Source organism: Calidris pugnax, unplaced genomic scaffold (genome assembly GCF_001431845.1).
Source record: "Calidris pugnax isolate Ruff unplaced genomic scaffold, ASM143184v1 scaffold102, whole genome shotgun sequence".
NCBI lineage: Eukaryota > Metazoa > Chordata > Aves > Charadriiformes > Scolopacidae > Calidris > Calidris pugnax.
The window spans coordinates 3,332,493-3,350,953 of record NW_015090846.1 but is presented as its reverse complement, the minus strand read 5'-3'; the positions used below and the strand labels follow the sequence as shown (position 1 = coordinate 3,350,953).

Genomic DNA, 18,461 nt, shown 5'->3' with positions numbered 1-18,461 from the left:
TCGATGAAAATTTTTGATCTTTCATGGGGAAATGATGTGTAATTCCATCAGAAATTATAATAAATTAACATCCATTTGCTGTAGGAAGATACCCTATGTGGTTTTCACAGGCTCTAACAGGAATCTAGACCAGACTAAAAAGGTGATTAGCAAATCTAATTTAAGAGAGTACATTTTACTGAGGGGTTAGAACTAGATGACCTTTAAGGTCCCTTCCAACCCAAACCATTCTATGATTCTTTATAATATCTAGACTGTGACGTTTGCAGTGAAAACTTACCACATTCCCCTTGGGACCTGTTTGTCCATCCATACCAGCCACACCCTGAGAAAGGATTTAAAAAACAGCACTAAGAAAACATCTCGTTATTTCTCCTGACAAAAGCAGAGAAATCACCATAAAAATAACAAAACATCAGGAGGCCCTTTGGACCTTGTAGAAAGAGAACGATTTTCTAAAGGTGTTTGGTAAAGTGGCCAATTCCACGAATTCAGTTTACACTTTAAAAAGTCATTTCTGTATTTTCCCCACTGGTTTAACCTGCCTGCGAGGCAGGATCAGCACCAGGTCAAGCAAATCCTGGCTAAGTACCGCAGCCAACCGCCTCCAACAGTGAGCAGGCATGGAGTAGTAAATGAAAAGGAAAAATTGGACAAAAGACCTTGCTTGGGACATAAATGCATCGTTCAACAAGGCAGCAGGTGAAGCCAGTGGGGCTGCCCTGCCTTGTGCCAAAATGAGGATTTGACCCCAGAAGGCAACTGAGGTCAAACACACCCTGAGCATCTTCATGAAGAGGGTAACATGGCACGTGGTCAACTGGAGATGTCTCACTGGGGGTTCCTCTGTCATCATTTTGCTTTGGGGCAGGGTAAGGTACCTGGGTCCAATGGCGTGCTCATGGGAGATGAGACAGTTTGGGAGCAGTTCCTGAACCCTTGTTAAATTCAGCAGGACTAGGAGCTCAGAGGGAAGATGTCTTCATGTCCCAGTAGGGGTTAAGGGCTTCCCAACGCTCACCATTAAATACTGACCCCTTTAGCTCTAGCAGCAGTCCGAGTTTCAGTTTTTAAGTTCTGGGACTTCAGTGAGCTGCAGTGATTTACAGAGAGAGCTCTTGCATCAGCACTTCCAGCAGCACACGACAGGTAAGGTGACTGTCTCCCGAATAAAAAACGGCATGCTCTTTCCTTGGCTTTCGCCCGAAATATGAACAAACTGCTTTAAAGTCTCACCAACCCTCAGGCAAAAGTTAATAGCAGAGCCACGGTGTTAATAACTCTCATTCTTCCCTTTCAGCCTGAGCGAGGCATTAATATTTACTCAGGTGGGCCAAATCTTGAGCTGCTGTAAATGGAGACGTGACGCCACTGAAAATGGGGGAGAAGCTGGACTTGGAGCCATAACTTTTCTTGAACACCGCTTGTTTTCATTGCACAGATGTATAACCTTATGCAGCTGTATTGTCTCTTTGAATGACTAATGGGTTTCAGGGTATTCTGCCCAGAAAGCTCAGCCACTGGCCTGAGGAGAACAGCAGCCCTGGGAACTCACCGGTGGCCCTGGGGGTCCCGGCGGCCCCTTCGGTCCCAAAAGTCCACGGGGTCCCTGTTGGGGGAAAACAAACAGGGTTAGTGTTTCCAGTCCCCCCCAGTGCTGTCGTGAGAGGGGACTGGGGTGAGCCTGTGCCCGGCTGAGCATCGCTCTGCCCGGGGAAGCGTCGGGGCTGGCACGGCAATGACCTTGCTGGTTTTGCAATAACCAGTAAGAGAAATCCTGTGTACACATATCCTTGAATTATAAAGATTAATAATATCAGCACAGACTTTTATTCTTTGGGTTGGAAGAAGGCCCGCTTAAACCAACTTTTTTTTAAATTAATTTAATCATATTCCTGGATTACCCTGTAATGCAGACCACGATGCAAACCACTCTGCAGCCAAGTCATTCTAGCCCTGGAGGATCATGAAGAATGACCTGATACCCTGATACTGCTAATGCATCATTAGGCTTAGCTTTTCAAAAAATCTCTCCAGATTTAATTTCTGTTATTGACAATCTAGACAACTCAGCAAGGCGGGGAAAGGTTTTCAGCCTGCAGCATAAATGTACATTTTCAAAGACATTTGGTTCTTAAACCTTAACCAGTCAGGACTCCTGGTATCATTGTGTTTTCTTTCCATTTCTAGCTTTCTCACCAGATTTAACTCACATCATCTTCAGGGAAACGGGTAAGATTGGAGCATCCCATTGAATAAGCCTCAACATGGCAGGAGAATTGTATTTGCTCACCGGGAAGCCCTGCAAACCCCACCCCAGCATCTCCTCTGCCTCGTGCCTTCGGGTGGGTTTGGAGTAAAAGGAAAGGGATGGGGTCCTGCGTGTGCTCAGCTGCAGATCTGAAAGCTCACCTTTTAAACGCAGGCCCTGTCTAAAATTAAGGAACTCTGGGTATTGACAAGGATGGTGCTCGTTCACTGTCACAGAGGAAAATTGTTCTTGATGGACGGGCAGCTTTATCTGTCTGCCCAAATATTATACTTCCCTTTTTATTATGCAGAGAGGACAGAGGAATTAAAATGAAATGTTACAGGATAAAATCGGAGACATTACGAAACCGTTTGATCTTGGAGACTGCAGAGACTGCAAAAAACACAGGCTGCAGCAAAAACTGGATGCATCGAGCCCCAGCAGAGCAGAAAGTCTGCTTGTATCAGCTGGTGATGGGAACTGGAAGGAAACGGAGCGGGATGAAGAGAAACACATACTGAAGTCCCACCACTAGTTTCAGTTACCATGGAATTTAAAAAGACCCTCTTTGGGCTCAGGGCAGAGAAAAAGACAAATGTGCAGCTTTAGGGTGTATATATTTATGACATTAATATGTATTTATATTTATGTAGTGCAATGTGAACCTTTACTCTGGCCATCACAGGTATTTTTACTCATGTTGCTGAAATAAAAATAAACTTCCCTGCATGCATTATCATCATTTAAGTTCCTCTTTTGTTACTGTGTTACCTGAGCACATAAAAGCTTTTAAGAAGTTAATAACCCATAAGTTATTGCTTAGACATGTGCTAAGGAGATAGCTGAGTTGATTAATCTTTCCCAGAAGTTAATCAGACATCTCGTCTATAATTTAGTCCCAGTGAGTCCGTAAATGCCAACGCTTCTCTTTCTGTCATGAAGTGTGTCCAACAGTTCTCATCAATTACTCTCAGGCCACCACGCTGGGCCTTAGAACAACAAAATAAGACATTTTCAAAGCAAAGCCGATGCTAAATGATAGATAGTTAATGTTCTTTTCATAACAAAGGAAATGCATTTTGGATGAAATAAGCAGCCAACAACTCAACTGCACACAAAAACCCACAGCCAGCCAGAAGCAGAGTTCACCGTTGCCAATAAAGTCAAAAATACTCAGTATTGGGGGAGAAAAAAAAATGCTTTCAGAATCTCAAATTGACAACTCAACTGCTTTTTTTCAGTGGGATACTCTCTGAAAGCATTTCTTTGGGTTGGTCAAGAGATTTTTGTCCAACACTAGCATCTCCTCTTAACGATAGTAGAACTCCCTCCTCCCTCCTCCTCCTGGTTCAGCCGCTCCGGAGTCAGCAGCATGTGGAGACCCAAAACATCAGGGTTTAAATGTCAAATGCTAGCCAGGGGGCAATCAAAATCAATGAGAATTTTGCTCATTAAAAAAAAAAAACAAAATAATAAACCAAACAAAAAAATCCAGAAAGCATCTTCTCTTCTTGGTAGGCACCTTAGTGAAAAATAAAGCAAACCAGAGTTTTTACAGCAAAGAGAACTCTCTAAACAGTTCAAGCAAGAGAAGCTCAAACCCTGCAGGACCTCAGGTGCTCAGCACCAGCAGAGCTGTCTAAACTGGGACCTCTAAACCACCATTAGCACATCAAAACCTTGACCAAAGCAAGGCTGCTGTACATCAAGCCCAAGGAGGAGATACTCACAGGTTCTCCAGGTAGACCTCTGGGTCCGACTTCTCCATCATCTCCCTGCTCAGCGGCGAAGGCACAGAGAGAAGCAGCAAAAGAGACAGAACAAACCAGTTATATTTCAGTCACATCACAGGTGTTTCATTCTTGTTAAATAATAATCAGAGAGAAAACCAGCTTCCCTGGAGTAATGAAGGGGTAGCCGTGCATAAGGAAGACCTTGGTAAGCCTGGAGACTAATACTGCGTGTGCAGAATTTACCAAGGATTAGAAATGCTGTAAGGATACTTTATAATTCATGTTGATGTTTATAAAGATGGATTTTACTAATAGACAAGATATTGTAGAAACAATTCAGGGCATGTGAGTCAATAACCACAAGATTTAGTACCAAACAGAACAGCAAGCCAGCATGGGAGCGCTGCCCTGGGAATGCGATTGAGCCAAATTAGGGCTCCTCAGATAAACCAGAGGCAGAGAAGGGGGAATTCCTCATCCCTCCACTTCCATCCCCTGATGGGATGTGGGGGCTGATGCCCTCACTCATCCCCTGACAGTATTAGATGGTGCTTCCCCCAAGTTGCTTTTAAATCACCCAAAACCTGAGGCTCCCTCTCAGTAAATCAATCCCAGCTGCCAGCCCTTGTAAACCCTCCTCTTCTCCTGATAAAATTCATGCTCTTCTTCCCAGTTATGCCCTCTGAGCTTCTCTCCCTGCACACCTTGAATGGTTTCTTTTTCTCTTTAGGATTAAAGTTCTCCCGACACTCGTTCTTCCCCCGCAGGACTCAGGTTTGGTCTTTTCAACTTCAAAGCACTTTACAGCCGCAACTAATTAATCCTCCCAACCTCGTGGTGAGGAAGGTGTTATTATCTGTGCTTTACAGAGCAAACAAATAGCCAAAGGTGGAAAGCAAACATCGTGGAAGGGAATTAAAGCCTGGGAAATCCATACTCGCTCCTCCGATTAAACCACATGCTCCTCAGAGCCACAGATTCAGCATTTTCAATCTCTCCTCTTAAACCAGCCATTCTAGACCTGTTATCATGTAGTTTGAGCTTTGCTAAAGGCCTTCAACTATTGACTAAACAGTGCGGAAGGAGAAGAGAACAATTTAATCTTTGATTCCCACAATTGTCTGGAATTTCTATTCCCCAAGTGTTGCTGCAATTTGCTGGATGTTAGAAAATCAGAAGTGACAGTTTGCTCACCTAGAGGATGAACATTTTTCTTGTGTTATTTTCCTTTTCTTTTAACAAAAACTGAGTTTTCTGACCAAATCTTTAAAACCAAATTCTTTTTTCCACTTTTTTTTCCCACCTCCTTGCCTCTCCCCAGGGCCATCTGCAGCATCCCCAGGACACAAGGACCAGTAGCAGATGACACACGGGTGCTCGCTGCCCTGGTTGCTCTCGCTGTATCTCAGGCTGACATTGCATCTGCTTCTTGTTTACAGGACTTAGTTATGAATTCAAAGCACTGCCGAGTCCAGAGACAGACTTACCCTCTCCCCATCCTCTCCGGGTGCCCCCGGGGGTCCGTGGGGGCCTGGTTCCCCCTATAAAGGAAAAGCAGAAAAAGCTTCAGAGAGGGCAGACAGGCTCTGGCAATGGAAAACATCAGGTAACGTGACAAACCAAGCAATAGGCTTGACTTTTCTGTCTGTACCATGTGCTGAAGGTCCTCATACCCTCAGGGGTCCCATCTCTGTGCTCTCTGAAGCAGCAGCCCCTGCTGAGGACCATGCATGGGCTCCAGCACTGACAGACCAACATCCTCCAGGGACTGGAGCTCCTGGGATTTACTGGTGCCACTTCCTATAGCTCCTGGGATTTACAGGTGTCACTTGCTACAGCTCATGGGATTTAGAGGTGTCACTTCAGCAGGGGTCTGGGAACCAAGCAGGTGCTGTAGCTCCTTCAGGAGAGGAACTGGGGCTCTGCACACAGCTATTGCTTTACCCAAGGCGTGCCATTCCATTTCTGGCTGATTAAGCATCTCTCTCAGGCACCCTCTTCCCTTTCCCGTGTAGCTGATAATCACGATGCAATCTCTGCTGTTCAAACACTCCCCTGCTTTCTCCAGCAGTGGCTGCGTTCTCCGGGGAGGGGAGGCACAAACAGCCTGCCAAAATACCCGCCTGCTTGCATTTTTTCCCCCGTTGTTTAATTATAAAACGAAGAGAAGAATCCCATTATGTTTTTGGCAGTTTCCACCCTTGACTGCACTGTCTAAAAGCAAGTTTTGCTTCTTGCTTTATTTTTTTAGCCTGCATTTTATTAAAGCAATTTCCCCCCACACACACCTTCCCAATTTCAAGCGATCCCAGAAGGATCTTGCAGCTTCCCAGGATGTGAATGCCATGCCTGGGAGGGATGCTGTGACATCCCACACACTTTTATGGGATATTACCACCCTCTCCTAATGGCACCATTGCAGCTCGTCCCCAGCAATAGCTGCCCTCCTCCCAGCACCTCCCAGTCACCTCCTCCTGCCCAGGTTTCATTACAGGTGGTGGCCAGAAGACAAGTGGACGACAACTTACTCTATTTCCCTTCTCACCAGGCAAACCAGCCAAGCCATCAAACCCTCGGTCACCCTAAAAGAAAAACCAGTTTAGTACACGTTTCCACCTGCTGTTGAACATCTTTCCAATTTGTTTCTTCTCTGTGTCAAGAAGGGATCGATTTTCCCCCTCAGACATTCAGCCTTCACCTCCCATCAGACCAGCAATGATTTCAAAGTTATAGATTAAAACCAGAAAAAAAAGCTCAAAGTCATTTTACCTCCTCCCTTTCCCCCCAGCACCTGCAGTTTTAAATGTTTTTCCCTGTGGATTTCAGAGCTTCTCTGGGTAACTTCCCCGTGATCTAAAGCATCTTCCTTCTGGACAGGTTCTTCTAGTCCAATTATTTAATTAACTAATTTTAATGCCACAGAATTGCAAATTATAATCCACCAGTGAGCAAACTGGTCACTGGTATCCCCACACCTGCCAACAGGTCCCCAGACACCACCCTGAGCTTTACTGCCATCCATCCCATGCCTCCTTTTAACCCTGCTGGACACTCCAAGGAAACAAATATATATGTATAAATAAATTCTGGAAACTGTCTTAATGAAGTCAAGGTCAGAAGACAGATCTGGTTTGACCTACAAAGGAATTCAGCTGGAAAATTTGGTGACTTCACATGGATGCTTAAGGATACTGGGAAAGGGGCATCTCCATGGCAAAGAGCAGCCTGCCCTGCCCGACCCAGCACAAATCCAGCTGTGAGCCCAGGGATGTATAGAGGATCTATAGCCCCAAAGTACGGATACTGGGAAGGCAAATCAAGGCAAGGCTGGTTCCCAGCATCACCTCCTTTCTCACATATCACCAGTAACTCCTGCCACTTCCTACTGCTGCAAAAGGCAGCTCTGGGCCAAACAGAGCTTTGGGCATCCTTCTGGGGAGCACGATGCCAAGCCCAAAAATAATGAGCTCTGCTAAAAGGCTGGGCGTGTTAATTTGTACTTGGCACCGTGTTGAGAAATTCATGCAACCTCAGGCTGGCAGAGCACGGGGGGCGCTTGCCAGCATCTGCCTGCAAATGGCCATGCAAGTGTCCCCTGAGTGCACTCCTCCTGTCCCCCATCCAGGGCCAGGGATGCCCCCAAAGGAAACGGGCAACACTGAGAAATTCAAGCGTGAGGATGGAAAAGCAAAACCCCAGGAGTGCTGAGAGCAGGTGCCTTCCCAGGGCTTTCACCCGTGCCCACACAGCTCCTCCGGGGCAGTACATGGAGAGCTCATGGTGAACCACAGCAGTAGGATTTCTCTCCAAACTTGTGCCCTGTTCCAGTCTCCTGTGTTTTGGAGGGCAATATGGGGACAGGAATTCACAGAAACAGCCTTTTCCTGAAAGCCTCAACTCTTTGGAAAAGACAGAAGACACAGGGGTGTCACCGTCTCCTAACACCCAGGGCAGAAGGCAGTGGGCATCACCCCATAGATAGAAAAGTCCTTTTTTCTCTATAAAGAGGCGAAGCCACTTATATTTTCATATATTAATACTATGTGAAAATGGTACCAGCCCCTCTATTCCACCAACCCTTTACCTATTGGCAGGGAAAGGAAAGGCAGTGGCAGCTGAGAGGCTCAGGGGACAGCTCAGCCTGGCCGAGGTGCAGACACTATAACCAGCAGCTCTGTCCCAAATTTGGCAGGTCCTAGAGCATCGCTCTGTCTCTGCTCACCACAAATCTCCTTCTCCTTTCCAGCCCTGCTCGTTATTCTGTTTTCCCTTCTTCCCTGGCATCCACTCCTTTGAGGGCAGTCGGCGCTCATTAAAGCACTTTACTGGATAAATGATTTGCAGTCTCCTGTCTCTGTATCAAAACCCCCCATCTATTCCAGCTTTAAGTATCTACATAATAAAGTACTTAAACCTTCTAATACATGATTCCCTGAGCAAACTTTCTCTGCATTCAATTTCAGTGGAACAGCTTCTTTCTTGCTTGATAATACCAGCAGATCACAGCTGAATGAAGGGATTTTGTCTCAAATAAAAATGCAGGGCATTAGAATTCCTCACCACGCCTTCTACATTTCCTCACCCAGCTAATAGGTATTTTTTTGGTGGTTATATTTCAGGATGTTTCCAACCACACATTCATGTTTGTTTTTCATAATTGGGACTCCAAAGTATTTATTCTACAACTGCAGCCAAGGGAGCATATTTCATTCTTAAGAGGATGCAGCAATTTTAAAAAGTTGCATCAAAAACAAAAAAAAAAAAGAAAAGAAAGATTGTTATTCTGCCTTCTAGGTGTGTGTGTTTAATTTCCCTCTCTCAAAAAACAGGGAGCTCATGACTTCCCAGGAGCCACTGGACCATTTCAACAACCTCCTCCAAGTGAGGTGGGCTCCTTCTGCTCCTTCTGAGCATCCACGGGTGCTCAGAAGCGGCTGCAATTTCTAAAAGCACACAAATACCCAGCGTTACCTTCGGTCCTGTCTGGCCTGGCATTCCCCGGGCACCATCACTGCCAGCTCGTCCCTGCAACAGAGAAAAGCAAAGTCAAACACAAAGGGTAAGGCAGGACCACAGAGACATCTGCTCTTCGGTCTGTGGCCGAGTGAAGTTTTATTCAAGTGGGATCTCTCCGGCTGGGGAGCAGCTTCCCTCGGCGAGGGAAAAACGTTGGTTTGGTTTTGAAGCATCATCCCAGGCTCAGCCCGGCACTAATGAGGGGTGTGAGATGAACGGCAGCAAAGTTTCTTCTCTACATGGGATGCTGGGAGAAGGTCATTGATTTTAATTTGAAATAATTATCTCCCAGCACATTCTAAGATATGCTAATGATGATGTCTGCAAATTGAAATAAGGTGGTTTTTTTGTTTTTTTTTTAAAGAAAACCAGAAGTGGGTCACACAAAAGACTTTGTTTCTTTTTCTGGCAAGTCAAATCATGATGAGCCAGAGGATGGTGTAAAATAAAAATCAGCATCGGGGATGTCAACAGAGTGAGCTCGATTTATACCGGCTCCCAAAACCCTCCAGGGACCGAGACCTGGGGACTGTCCAAACCAGCCCAGAGCCTTTATGCAGCTACAACCCCAACGTGGCAGAGCCAGACAAAAAATGAAGACAGAGAGAGTGGGAAGCATGGATTTGCAGTTCTCCCCACACCACCAGGCTTTTCATTCTCATCCTCATTTGCGTCCGCCCGGGTGGACGGAGAGGTCCTGGACAAGCCACCGGCTGGCCACCCGCCTGCTCTTGTGCAACGCGCTCGGTGCTCACAAATTCTTTGGCAGCAGAGACACTTTCTAGCAGAAATTGCAGTTAACGCAGTCGTCAGCGCAGCTCCCAGGACACTCACCCTGCGGCCTGGTTTTCCTGCCGGACCGGGAGGACCCTGGATGCCTCGTGGACCCTGCGATGCATCGAGAAGAGAGGAAGAAATGCCCGTCACCCAAAGGCAGGACAGACAGACCCAGTGCCTGCTGGAGTTTCAGATCAGGGACTACTGGGGCTGTGAAGGTCACCCGGGCTACAAAATGGGATGTGAACCCTTTGGGCACAGCCCCTGGTTCAAAATTCCTGGGAAAGGCTCAGGACTGAGCATCTCTGGAGAGGAATTGCACACACTTACTCATGAGGAGGCCGTTGCCCTGCAAGAAGCTCCACATGGTGGAGACAAATCACTTCCCCCACCATTAGAAAATGGGAACTTTCCTTTAATGCAGGATTTAAGGCTCGGAAGAATAATTTCCTGAGCATTAGCAATCTCCCCACACTCCAACCTATCTCTTATATACAGGACTCCTCCACAGATGCCTTTGCAGGAGAGGACTACCACCTGCAGAATTTTACACTGTTGGCTTAAAATTATGTCTTGAGCCTGCATTTGGATACTTGAAGAGACATTTATACACAAAACAGATGTTTCCACACCTTCCTACTTTCAGCTGACACTGGGTTACTGTATCACTCCGTCACAACAGCCTCTAAAGAAGAACTGGCTGCTCCACACCTTTGTTTTCCCCATACCCTCCTGGTGGCCCAATCTGCCCATACTCACCTGAGGTCCCATTTCTCCAGCTTCTCCCTTTAGTCCTCCACTGCCCGGGGGTCCCTTTGGACAGAGAAAATGATTTATTACATTTTTTTCCCACAACAGAGCCAGCAGGAAGATTCATACCATGGTATGAGAGAGAGTCATTCATGCAGGTAACCCAGAGCATTCACGGAACTGGTGCCAACTGGGTCTGCTCCATCCTTGCTTGCCCATTCACTTACCATGGGGCCTGGCCGTCCCGTCAGACCCATTGGACCTGCTGGTCCTCTCAACGCCAGCTGCAACAGAAAGAGAAAGACTGCTCAGTTGGTGTCTCTGCTTCGTTGCTGCAATGGGACAAAACCACCATAGCGTGTTCTCTCCACGCCCCGAGGACCATGAATCCCTGGAGCAATGTCCAAACCCTCACTGAATTCACCCAAGAACATCCACAACACGCTGCCCCATCAACTCTTTTCTGCATCCACAAATGGCCAACCCTCTCGGATGGTGCACGGGTCTGGGGAGAGGATGGACAGACCTACATCCCATCTGGCCAAAGGCATCCTCCTCCCGTACACCCGCTCCACACCGTGCACATGAACCACAAAAACCCAGTAGAGACACATCTAGACACTATAGACACACCTGGCCCAGCCCCAGGGCAGATGGAGGGGTGAGGGACCACCTGCCTTTTAAGCAGATGAGAATCCAACTCTGTAGGTCGAATCCCCTTTTCCATCACCATGTATACACAGAATTAAATGGACACTTTTTGGCAATAAATTATTGAAAGTAAAGGAGAAAACTTCGCCTGAGGAGGCTACAGGGGTTTACTCACATATATTTATGACCTCAGTTCTGTTTAGGAGGATTTTTTTCTTTATGATCCTATAAGTTCTATGAGTTTGGGAGGAATTTTTTCCCCTTTTTTTGGTTACTATTTAATACCCTACAAACAGAACGACAGTTCTATTTGCAACGGGGAGCTTTCAGCTCAATAATTAAGGAGTCATGTAACCATGCATCAAGTCAGTAATTTCCATGGTGGGTAATGGGGCTGGCCCACACTTTAAAACATCACTTGGACAATTTGTTCCCTCGTGACAATTCAACACTTTAAGAGAGTTGTAATTATCTGTGTACTCCAGTAATTAAAATCTACCCGTGATTGCACTTGGAACGGCATAAATATTGCACAAATGCTAGATTTTGTGGCATCTTTTTACAACACCCCATTAAAAGGGAGATGCTCTGAAACACTGCCGGCTGGGACAACGTTCGGTGCCTGACGAAAGCCAAATTTTAAGGGAATAAATCAACATAATAATGCAATTAACAACAATGATAACAAGGAAAACAAACCCCTAAAAAGGAAAGAAGATATTCTCCCCCCACCCCATGCAAGACTCCTTTTCCATTCCTGCCATATCCTGTAACTTCCCCATAAAAAATGTTATTTATTTCCCTTTCTACTTTGGTATCAGGGTTTTCAGCTAAAATTATCTGACAATAGGTTGAAGTTAAACAAGAAATTGATTTTTTCCTTCGTGGAAATAATCAGCTTTTCATCCACAGCACAGAAGTCACCCAGGATTTGCTTAAGTTTTTCGCAAAAACTGGGAATTAAAAGAAAAAAAACAACAGAGAAAAGGGATTTTGAGTTTGTTGTTTCATAACAGTCACAATTTTCAACAGGCAGAAAAAAAAAAAACAAATCAGAGAGTCTGAGAAAGCAGATGCTTCTCATGAAATGTTCATCTGGTCAAAACCCCTATTTCCCAGCAAAATAAAATGCTGATGGAAAAACTGTAGGCAGCCTTGAAATTAAGACTGACAAGGTAACACCAGAAACATAATCCACCAATATTATTCTCAGAGCAAGGTTAATGGACAGGAAAATGTAGTGGCTGGTGGCATCAGGGCCCTGTACTCTGCCTGAATACGGATAAAATCCAGCTCTTTTGTAAAAGGGGAGTTGGATGGAAACCAGAACAGCCAAACCCCTTGCTATAAACCAACAAGGGGCATGTACCACCCAGCTGGGTGGAGACCCCAATGGACTTGATATCATTCAAGGGTGAAATAAATTGCTTTTTAGGCTATTTCAGCAGACTGGCTCAAAAAGCCTGTGCTAAAGTGACTGTCAACATCTCTGAATAACAAGAGTGGCTACGTCCGAGCCACATGCTCCAGATGCAGACAGATGTGGGCTTCTGACCTGAGGAGCACACTTGAGCTCTGGCCTTGGATGATTTTATTTGGCTGGGAGAGGAGCGATGCCCCAGAGCCGTGTCCCTTTGTGAATTGCCTCCCCAAACTAGCTTATATTTCCACTCCTACTGCAAGGGTGTGCTTACAGCTTGAATTAGGTCCCTCCTGGGCAAGATCAGAACAAACACAATAGAAGGGCACTTGTAGGGTCCCCACACGTTCCCTTCTGCTGTAACTGTGCCTCTCACACCTCTGCTTTTAATATGGCAATGACCAAATGTAACTTCACACCAAGCACTCAGGGAAGAAAAATGTCAAAGCTGTACTGGCTAGAAATTGAATTTTATTTTGAACAGATGAGTTTGAAGCCTTATACACTAAGGTACTCATCACGTCAGGGAACAGGAGTTGTATTGGGAACGTGCATGGCCAATCTGCTTTCACATAATTAACACTGCCAGGGATTATCTGATCATCAGTCAATATCCAAAGGAAAAAAGGTTGCATGGATAATTATCATGTATTTCCAAATAAATACATTAATGAAAATTGCAATCTGCCTGTTGAGATTTGTGGAGCTGGGAACAGCTTACATCCGTGATATACATTTAATTATTACTATTTACTGAAAAAAAACCCAAAAAACCAAAATAAATAAAGCAAGCCCCATACCACAACCATTCATAAAGACTCTCAAAACTGTCAGATAACCAGCAAACACTACTGAAGCCAGCAGGTCTGTGTCTACTGGCACCAGCAGAAGGCCTGGTCGAAGATCTGTAAGTGATTTAAACCCATGGTTCTAGGGCCTGGGCTAATGCTAGCCATTAGTAAAAGGCCAAATCATCCAGACATCATCACCTCAAGACACACAAGCAATTCCATCTCAGATGAGAAGCTGTTACCACCACCAGCACCACAGATGGTGCAACTATGAAGACATCTCCTTTGACACATTTATTCTGCTCCTCCTCTGCTTCCTCGGGAACCTGCTCCAAGAGACATCTTCCCCACCACCCCTCACTTACCCTGGCCTGCTGCAGAATGGCTTGGGCTTGAGCCTCCTGGGCTGAAACGAGAGGTCCTTTAGAGCCAGCATCTCCTCCTCCGCTAAAGCGGAACTGATGGGAACAAGATGGAGAAAGCAGGTCACAGGGTTGCTGTCCCTCCAACCCTTCACGCTAGCCTGACTCCTAAACAACTCTGTTCAGCATGAATAACTCAACCCCATCACTGTCCTTCCAGACCACCCTATTAACCCTCATGTTCTCAGGTCAAAGAGCTCACAGGCACAAAGCAATTGTTTCCCATCTCCGTACCCGCACAGCAAATTCTGCCAGCTCAATGTAAAGCACAATAAGAGGGATTGTAGGCTCTGAACTGTAAGGACCTCACACATCACCATTCAAAACTAAATGCAAAGTTCTCACAGGGCTGATAGTCCCCGTGTGGACGCTGTTGGCCCAAAGACCCCCAGAGATGGGGTTGCATCAGGTTATTTGACTGTAGCTGCCTGTGTGCCCTGGGACAAAGGCTGCATTTCTCAAGTGTGGTGCTTCAAAGAGCAGAGTTTGGCCAATTGTTCAAACCAGGATCCTTCCACACAAAAAGGATTTAGAAAAGCCCAAGCATTAATGTTTTATTTTCCCAAACTTGAAAGGGAAGGAGTTTAATGTTTTCTTCTGGCTCTTCCACCCCCAACAGCTACAAGCCCACTTTCCAGGACACACACCCTTCTCCTGCCTGAACCACATGTGTGTTTGGGGTTTTGCAAGAAGGACTCTCCAGGCTGCAGGACCTACTTGGACGTCTCCTTCACCTCCATCTCACCTCTGTGTTTGGCTTGGTTGGCGCTAGGTATATGACCACGCCAACTTGGCAAGCAGATTCAAAGAGATGCAATTTATAGGCCTAAGGCTGGTTACCGTAGGGGCCAACAAATGTATTGTAGTGGCCAGTTAAGCTCCACGTAGAGCTCCACTTGGCCCAGGCTGTCCTAGGCACCTTGCCAGGAACCTACACAAGTATCGCCCTCCCATTTGGAGCCCGTACAAGAGCGCTGTGGTTTTTCACTAAAGACTCTGTCCCTTTGGTACCTAACCACTTATTTTCAGCAGCTGGTTGCCTTAGGGTTTTCTCACATCAAAGCAGACACAAAATATAACCATTCCTTTAGTATCCCAGGACCAAGAAGGCTGACTCGGTACTTGCCACCTTCACGGGGGAGGGAAAAAAAAATCAGCCAGGACCAAGAAGGCTGACTCGGTACTTGCTACCTTCACGGGGAAGGGAAAAAAATCAATGCAAATTAACTACTGGTCATCAAAAGAGACCAGTTCATCCAGGTGCTAACAATGGTGGCACCTGCTTTGAAGAGTTGTTAGAGGTTCCTCCCTGTAGGAAGGAGAGTTCTGCCTGGAAATTGGGCCTTGGAGGTGTCTTCAGTTGCTTCTTTACGACTTTCACCCTCCAACACCACATCCAGTTAGAAACACTTAAGCTTATTCATTGCTTCTGGAAATTTTAGCCTACCTGCCCTGTACTTTTGACCCGTGAAGAAGTTACAGTGCATCGCAAAAAGTAAATTTAAAAGGGGAACCATCTGGATCCATCTTTTATACCAAGGAAAATGTGTCCTCAGTGTAAAAGAGATGGCAGACTTCTGCAAGAACAGGCACTTAGCAGCAGCAAAGCCAAGAAACCCAACTATTTAAATGCTTTTTTAGTTGTACTTACAGGCAACATCAGCATTGTCCCTGGTGGTCCTGGTAAACCATCTGCTCCTGGAAGACCTGGGCGACCTGGTGGTCCCTACAAGAAGAAGAAATGAAAAGAAATTCCTATAATGTCATTTTAGTCACACCCATACATAAGTATTTGTGGCTGTAAAGGCATCTGTCGTGATACAAAAGGCTCCCTATCTTGACAGACAGGCATTGAGCACGTAGGTGTCCCAAGGCTATGGCAAATTTTGTGGAAGCACGTCTGTAAGTGCACACGATTTTTCTTAGTAATTCCCTCTTCTTACATCCTGGCCCCCATATTTCCAGGGCCTGCCATATGCAATTTTCGAGCGAGCAATAAAAGCCTCTTCAATGTTCCAAGTTAATGGAATCAATGTTTAGTTGGGTCTGTTAAAACCTATTAAAAAAGTATATGAAAATTCATAACTCAGGTCAGTGAGATAGAAATGTGGAAAGATAAATACATTTCCGTACATGTTCAGTCATCTGGGTCATTCCATTTTTCTCTCTTCTGTCTGGATTTTTTTTACTCCTATGAGGCTACTTCCATCTACAATGGAGTGATCCTGTCAACGGCTGTAAATCAGCAAAACTCTGAGGATCTCAATGGAGCTGTGCTGATTAACATCAGTTGAGTATCTTTAACTGGTGCTAAAGAAACGAGTATGCAGTAAAAGATCTATTGATGAAGCTATAAATAATCAAATATGGCCAATTTTCCTAAGACAGCCCATAGATTACTTGTACTCCCAACTGTGCACTTGGCAAAAAGTTTTAAGTTAACCCAAATTTGCACATCCATCCAGCAATCCTACATGCAAATGAGGATGACATCCAGCTACTCAATGTGCATGCCTAATTGCAATTTTCACACCAGCTTAACGAGCTGAGGGCAAGAGTGACTCACTCACGTCCCAGTGAGGCCAAGAGGAGCCCTGGTGCTCATTTCATGGCAAGACAGACCAGGCTGCCTGGCCACCAGCTCAAGCTTGAGGACTTGGATGCTCCTCTATTTAGTAAACACTAACAATAAATCCATCTGTGGAGAAGCAAAGCTCTTGGAAGGGCAAGCAACAAACATCTATATTAACTCTCATTCTCTTCAACCTGCCTGAAGCCCTCCAGCCCACGCAGACACCAAACAAAAGTACAAATAAAACCCTGCCACAAATCACCAACCTATATGGTGATGCTGCAAGGATGCAGAAGAGCCAGACCCTGCCCCAGAAGGTCACACACTCACCCCATGAGGCAAAGGGAGGTGGATAAGGGAGGGAAAGGGAAGAGGGAAAGAAAAATATGTTACAAAGTGCCCAATAATCAGAACATTTTAAAAAAACAGGCAACCAAACCAAAATATTTGATGTGTTATCCTTGCCCCACTTTCTTCCATCAAGACCTTGGTGTGTCTCTTTGTGTCTCTCACATCTCTTTGTTCCCTCTCCTTCCATTCCCTCTATGCCATGTTCAACTTAACAACGCACCATCTCCCTCTCAAAAAGGAACCCAAAACATTCAAGCCACAGTTTTCCCACTTTCTTCCATCAAGACCTTGGTGTGTCTCTTTGTGTCTCTCACATCTCTTTGTTCCCTCTCCTTCCATTCCCTCTATGCCATGTTCAACTTAACTCACCATCTCCCTCTCAAAAAGGAACCTAAAACATTCAAGCCACAGTTTCAAGCACTAAATTAGAGCCCTTCCCCAGGGTTGGGGTGAAGAGCTGCTGTTACTCCACCCTGCCCCAGTCTGTGCATCGCCCCGGCCGGGTTGGACTTGGCCCCACACTACAATTACAGGGCAGAGCAGCGCTGAGGACCAGGAGCTGAGATCTGCACCACAACCAGCCCGGAATAACAACGCTGCTCCCGGCGCTGCAGCAGACTGCCCTGCAGCCACTGAGTTAGCAGCAAAAAAAAACCCAAACAAAAAACCATCCCAAAACCCCCCAGCAGCTCCCTCAGCACCGAAGGGAGACGGCATAACACAGCAACCCATCCATTTTTCAAGACAAGCTCATGATGTTACATTCATACTGTTTACTTAGTCTGGCCGACACCGGAGTCCCTGACTCGGCTGATGAGGTGCAGGGGGCAGCCCCATCTGTTGGAGCAGAAGCACAATAAATAATTTAGGCCAGGCTCGTTTTATATAATAAACTTTCTTCCCTCTCTCTCTCTTCTCCTTTAACTCCCGTCCTGCATCTGATGGATCAGGAATGAGCTTGTTTATCTCTCGCTGCGTACTCTGCCTGACAAATGTTTGCCATGTTTTTATACATAAACACCTCTTTTTGTTTGGGGTTGGGGTGCGGGAGGTCTTTTCCTTGCAGGGTGGAGCAGCGGGGGGCAATAGCACGGAGGAAAATCAAACCCAGAAAGCACTTTGTACATTTGAATTCATGAATGCCTTTAAGAAACGCGGCGTGCCAGACTCGCAGTTGGTGTAAATCTGTGTCGCTCTCATTATGTAAATAGAGATTTGCTGATCTATAGCAGCCGGGGATGGGGACTTCAACTCTCATTTGGTGCAGTGCTCTAAAACGCCGTGCTGAGAGCAAACACTAATGCAATATATCAAGGGAATGTTTAAACTGAGACCTGGGTGCCTTAGTGCTCGGGTTCCTCGAGCAGCAGTCGGTGACAGACAGAGCGGTGCCCAGCAGCCCACAGTATCGAGCCTCAAAATTTGCCTTAAGTGTCTCTCTTTAGGATTATTTATCTGTCATTTTCAGTCCTGGTCAGAAAATTAGGCAACAGAAGATCTTTCTTGCAGTATTTAGGGTCTTCTGGGTAAGACAAGGCTTGGCATCTGATGGGTAAAAGGGCACCCTGAAAACATCAAGCCTTTTGGAACATAAATAAGGATTTTAGGGATCCTATTAGACTTATGAGATGCAAAAGTGTCCCCAGGGGGAATAAATCCTTTGGGATGCAATGACTGTATGGTCTCGGAAGATATAGCTGTAGCTTTGCAACCAGCCTTCCCCCAGA

At 45.8% G+C, this 18,461-nt stretch overlaps 1 protein-coding gene across 1 annotated transcript in view; it reads right to left on the bottom strand.

The window, feature by feature from the left end:
• Positions 1 to 18,461, bottom strand: part of COL5A1 (collagen, type V, alpha 1) — a 116,986-nt gene that overhangs the window by 51,532 nt on the left and 46,993 nt on the right. The window contains exons 11-21 of the mRNA XM_014942927.1: positions 15,463 to 15,537; positions 13,755 to 13,847; positions 10,755 to 10,811; positions 10,537 to 10,590; positions 9,835 to 9,888; positions 8,956 to 9,009; positions 6,513 to 6,566; positions 5,472 to 5,525; positions 3,982 to 4,026; positions 1,556 to 1,609; positions 281 to 325 (exon numbers count right to left, since the gene is read on the bottom strand). Of these exons, the coding sequence (XP_014798413.1) occupies positions 281 to 325; positions 1,556 to 1,609; positions 3,982 to 4,026; positions 5,472 to 5,525; positions 6,513 to 6,566; positions 8,956 to 9,009; positions 9,835 to 9,888; positions 10,537 to 10,590; positions 10,755 to 10,811; positions 13,755 to 13,847; positions 15,463 to 15,537 (639 nt within the window). The remainder of the gene's footprint in view (positions 1 to 280; positions 326 to 1,555; positions 1,610 to 3,981; positions 4,027 to 5,471; positions 5,526 to 6,512; positions 6,567 to 8,955; positions 9,010 to 9,834; positions 9,889 to 10,536; positions 10,591 to 10,754; positions 10,812 to 13,754; positions 13,848 to 15,462; positions 15,538 to 18,461) is intronic.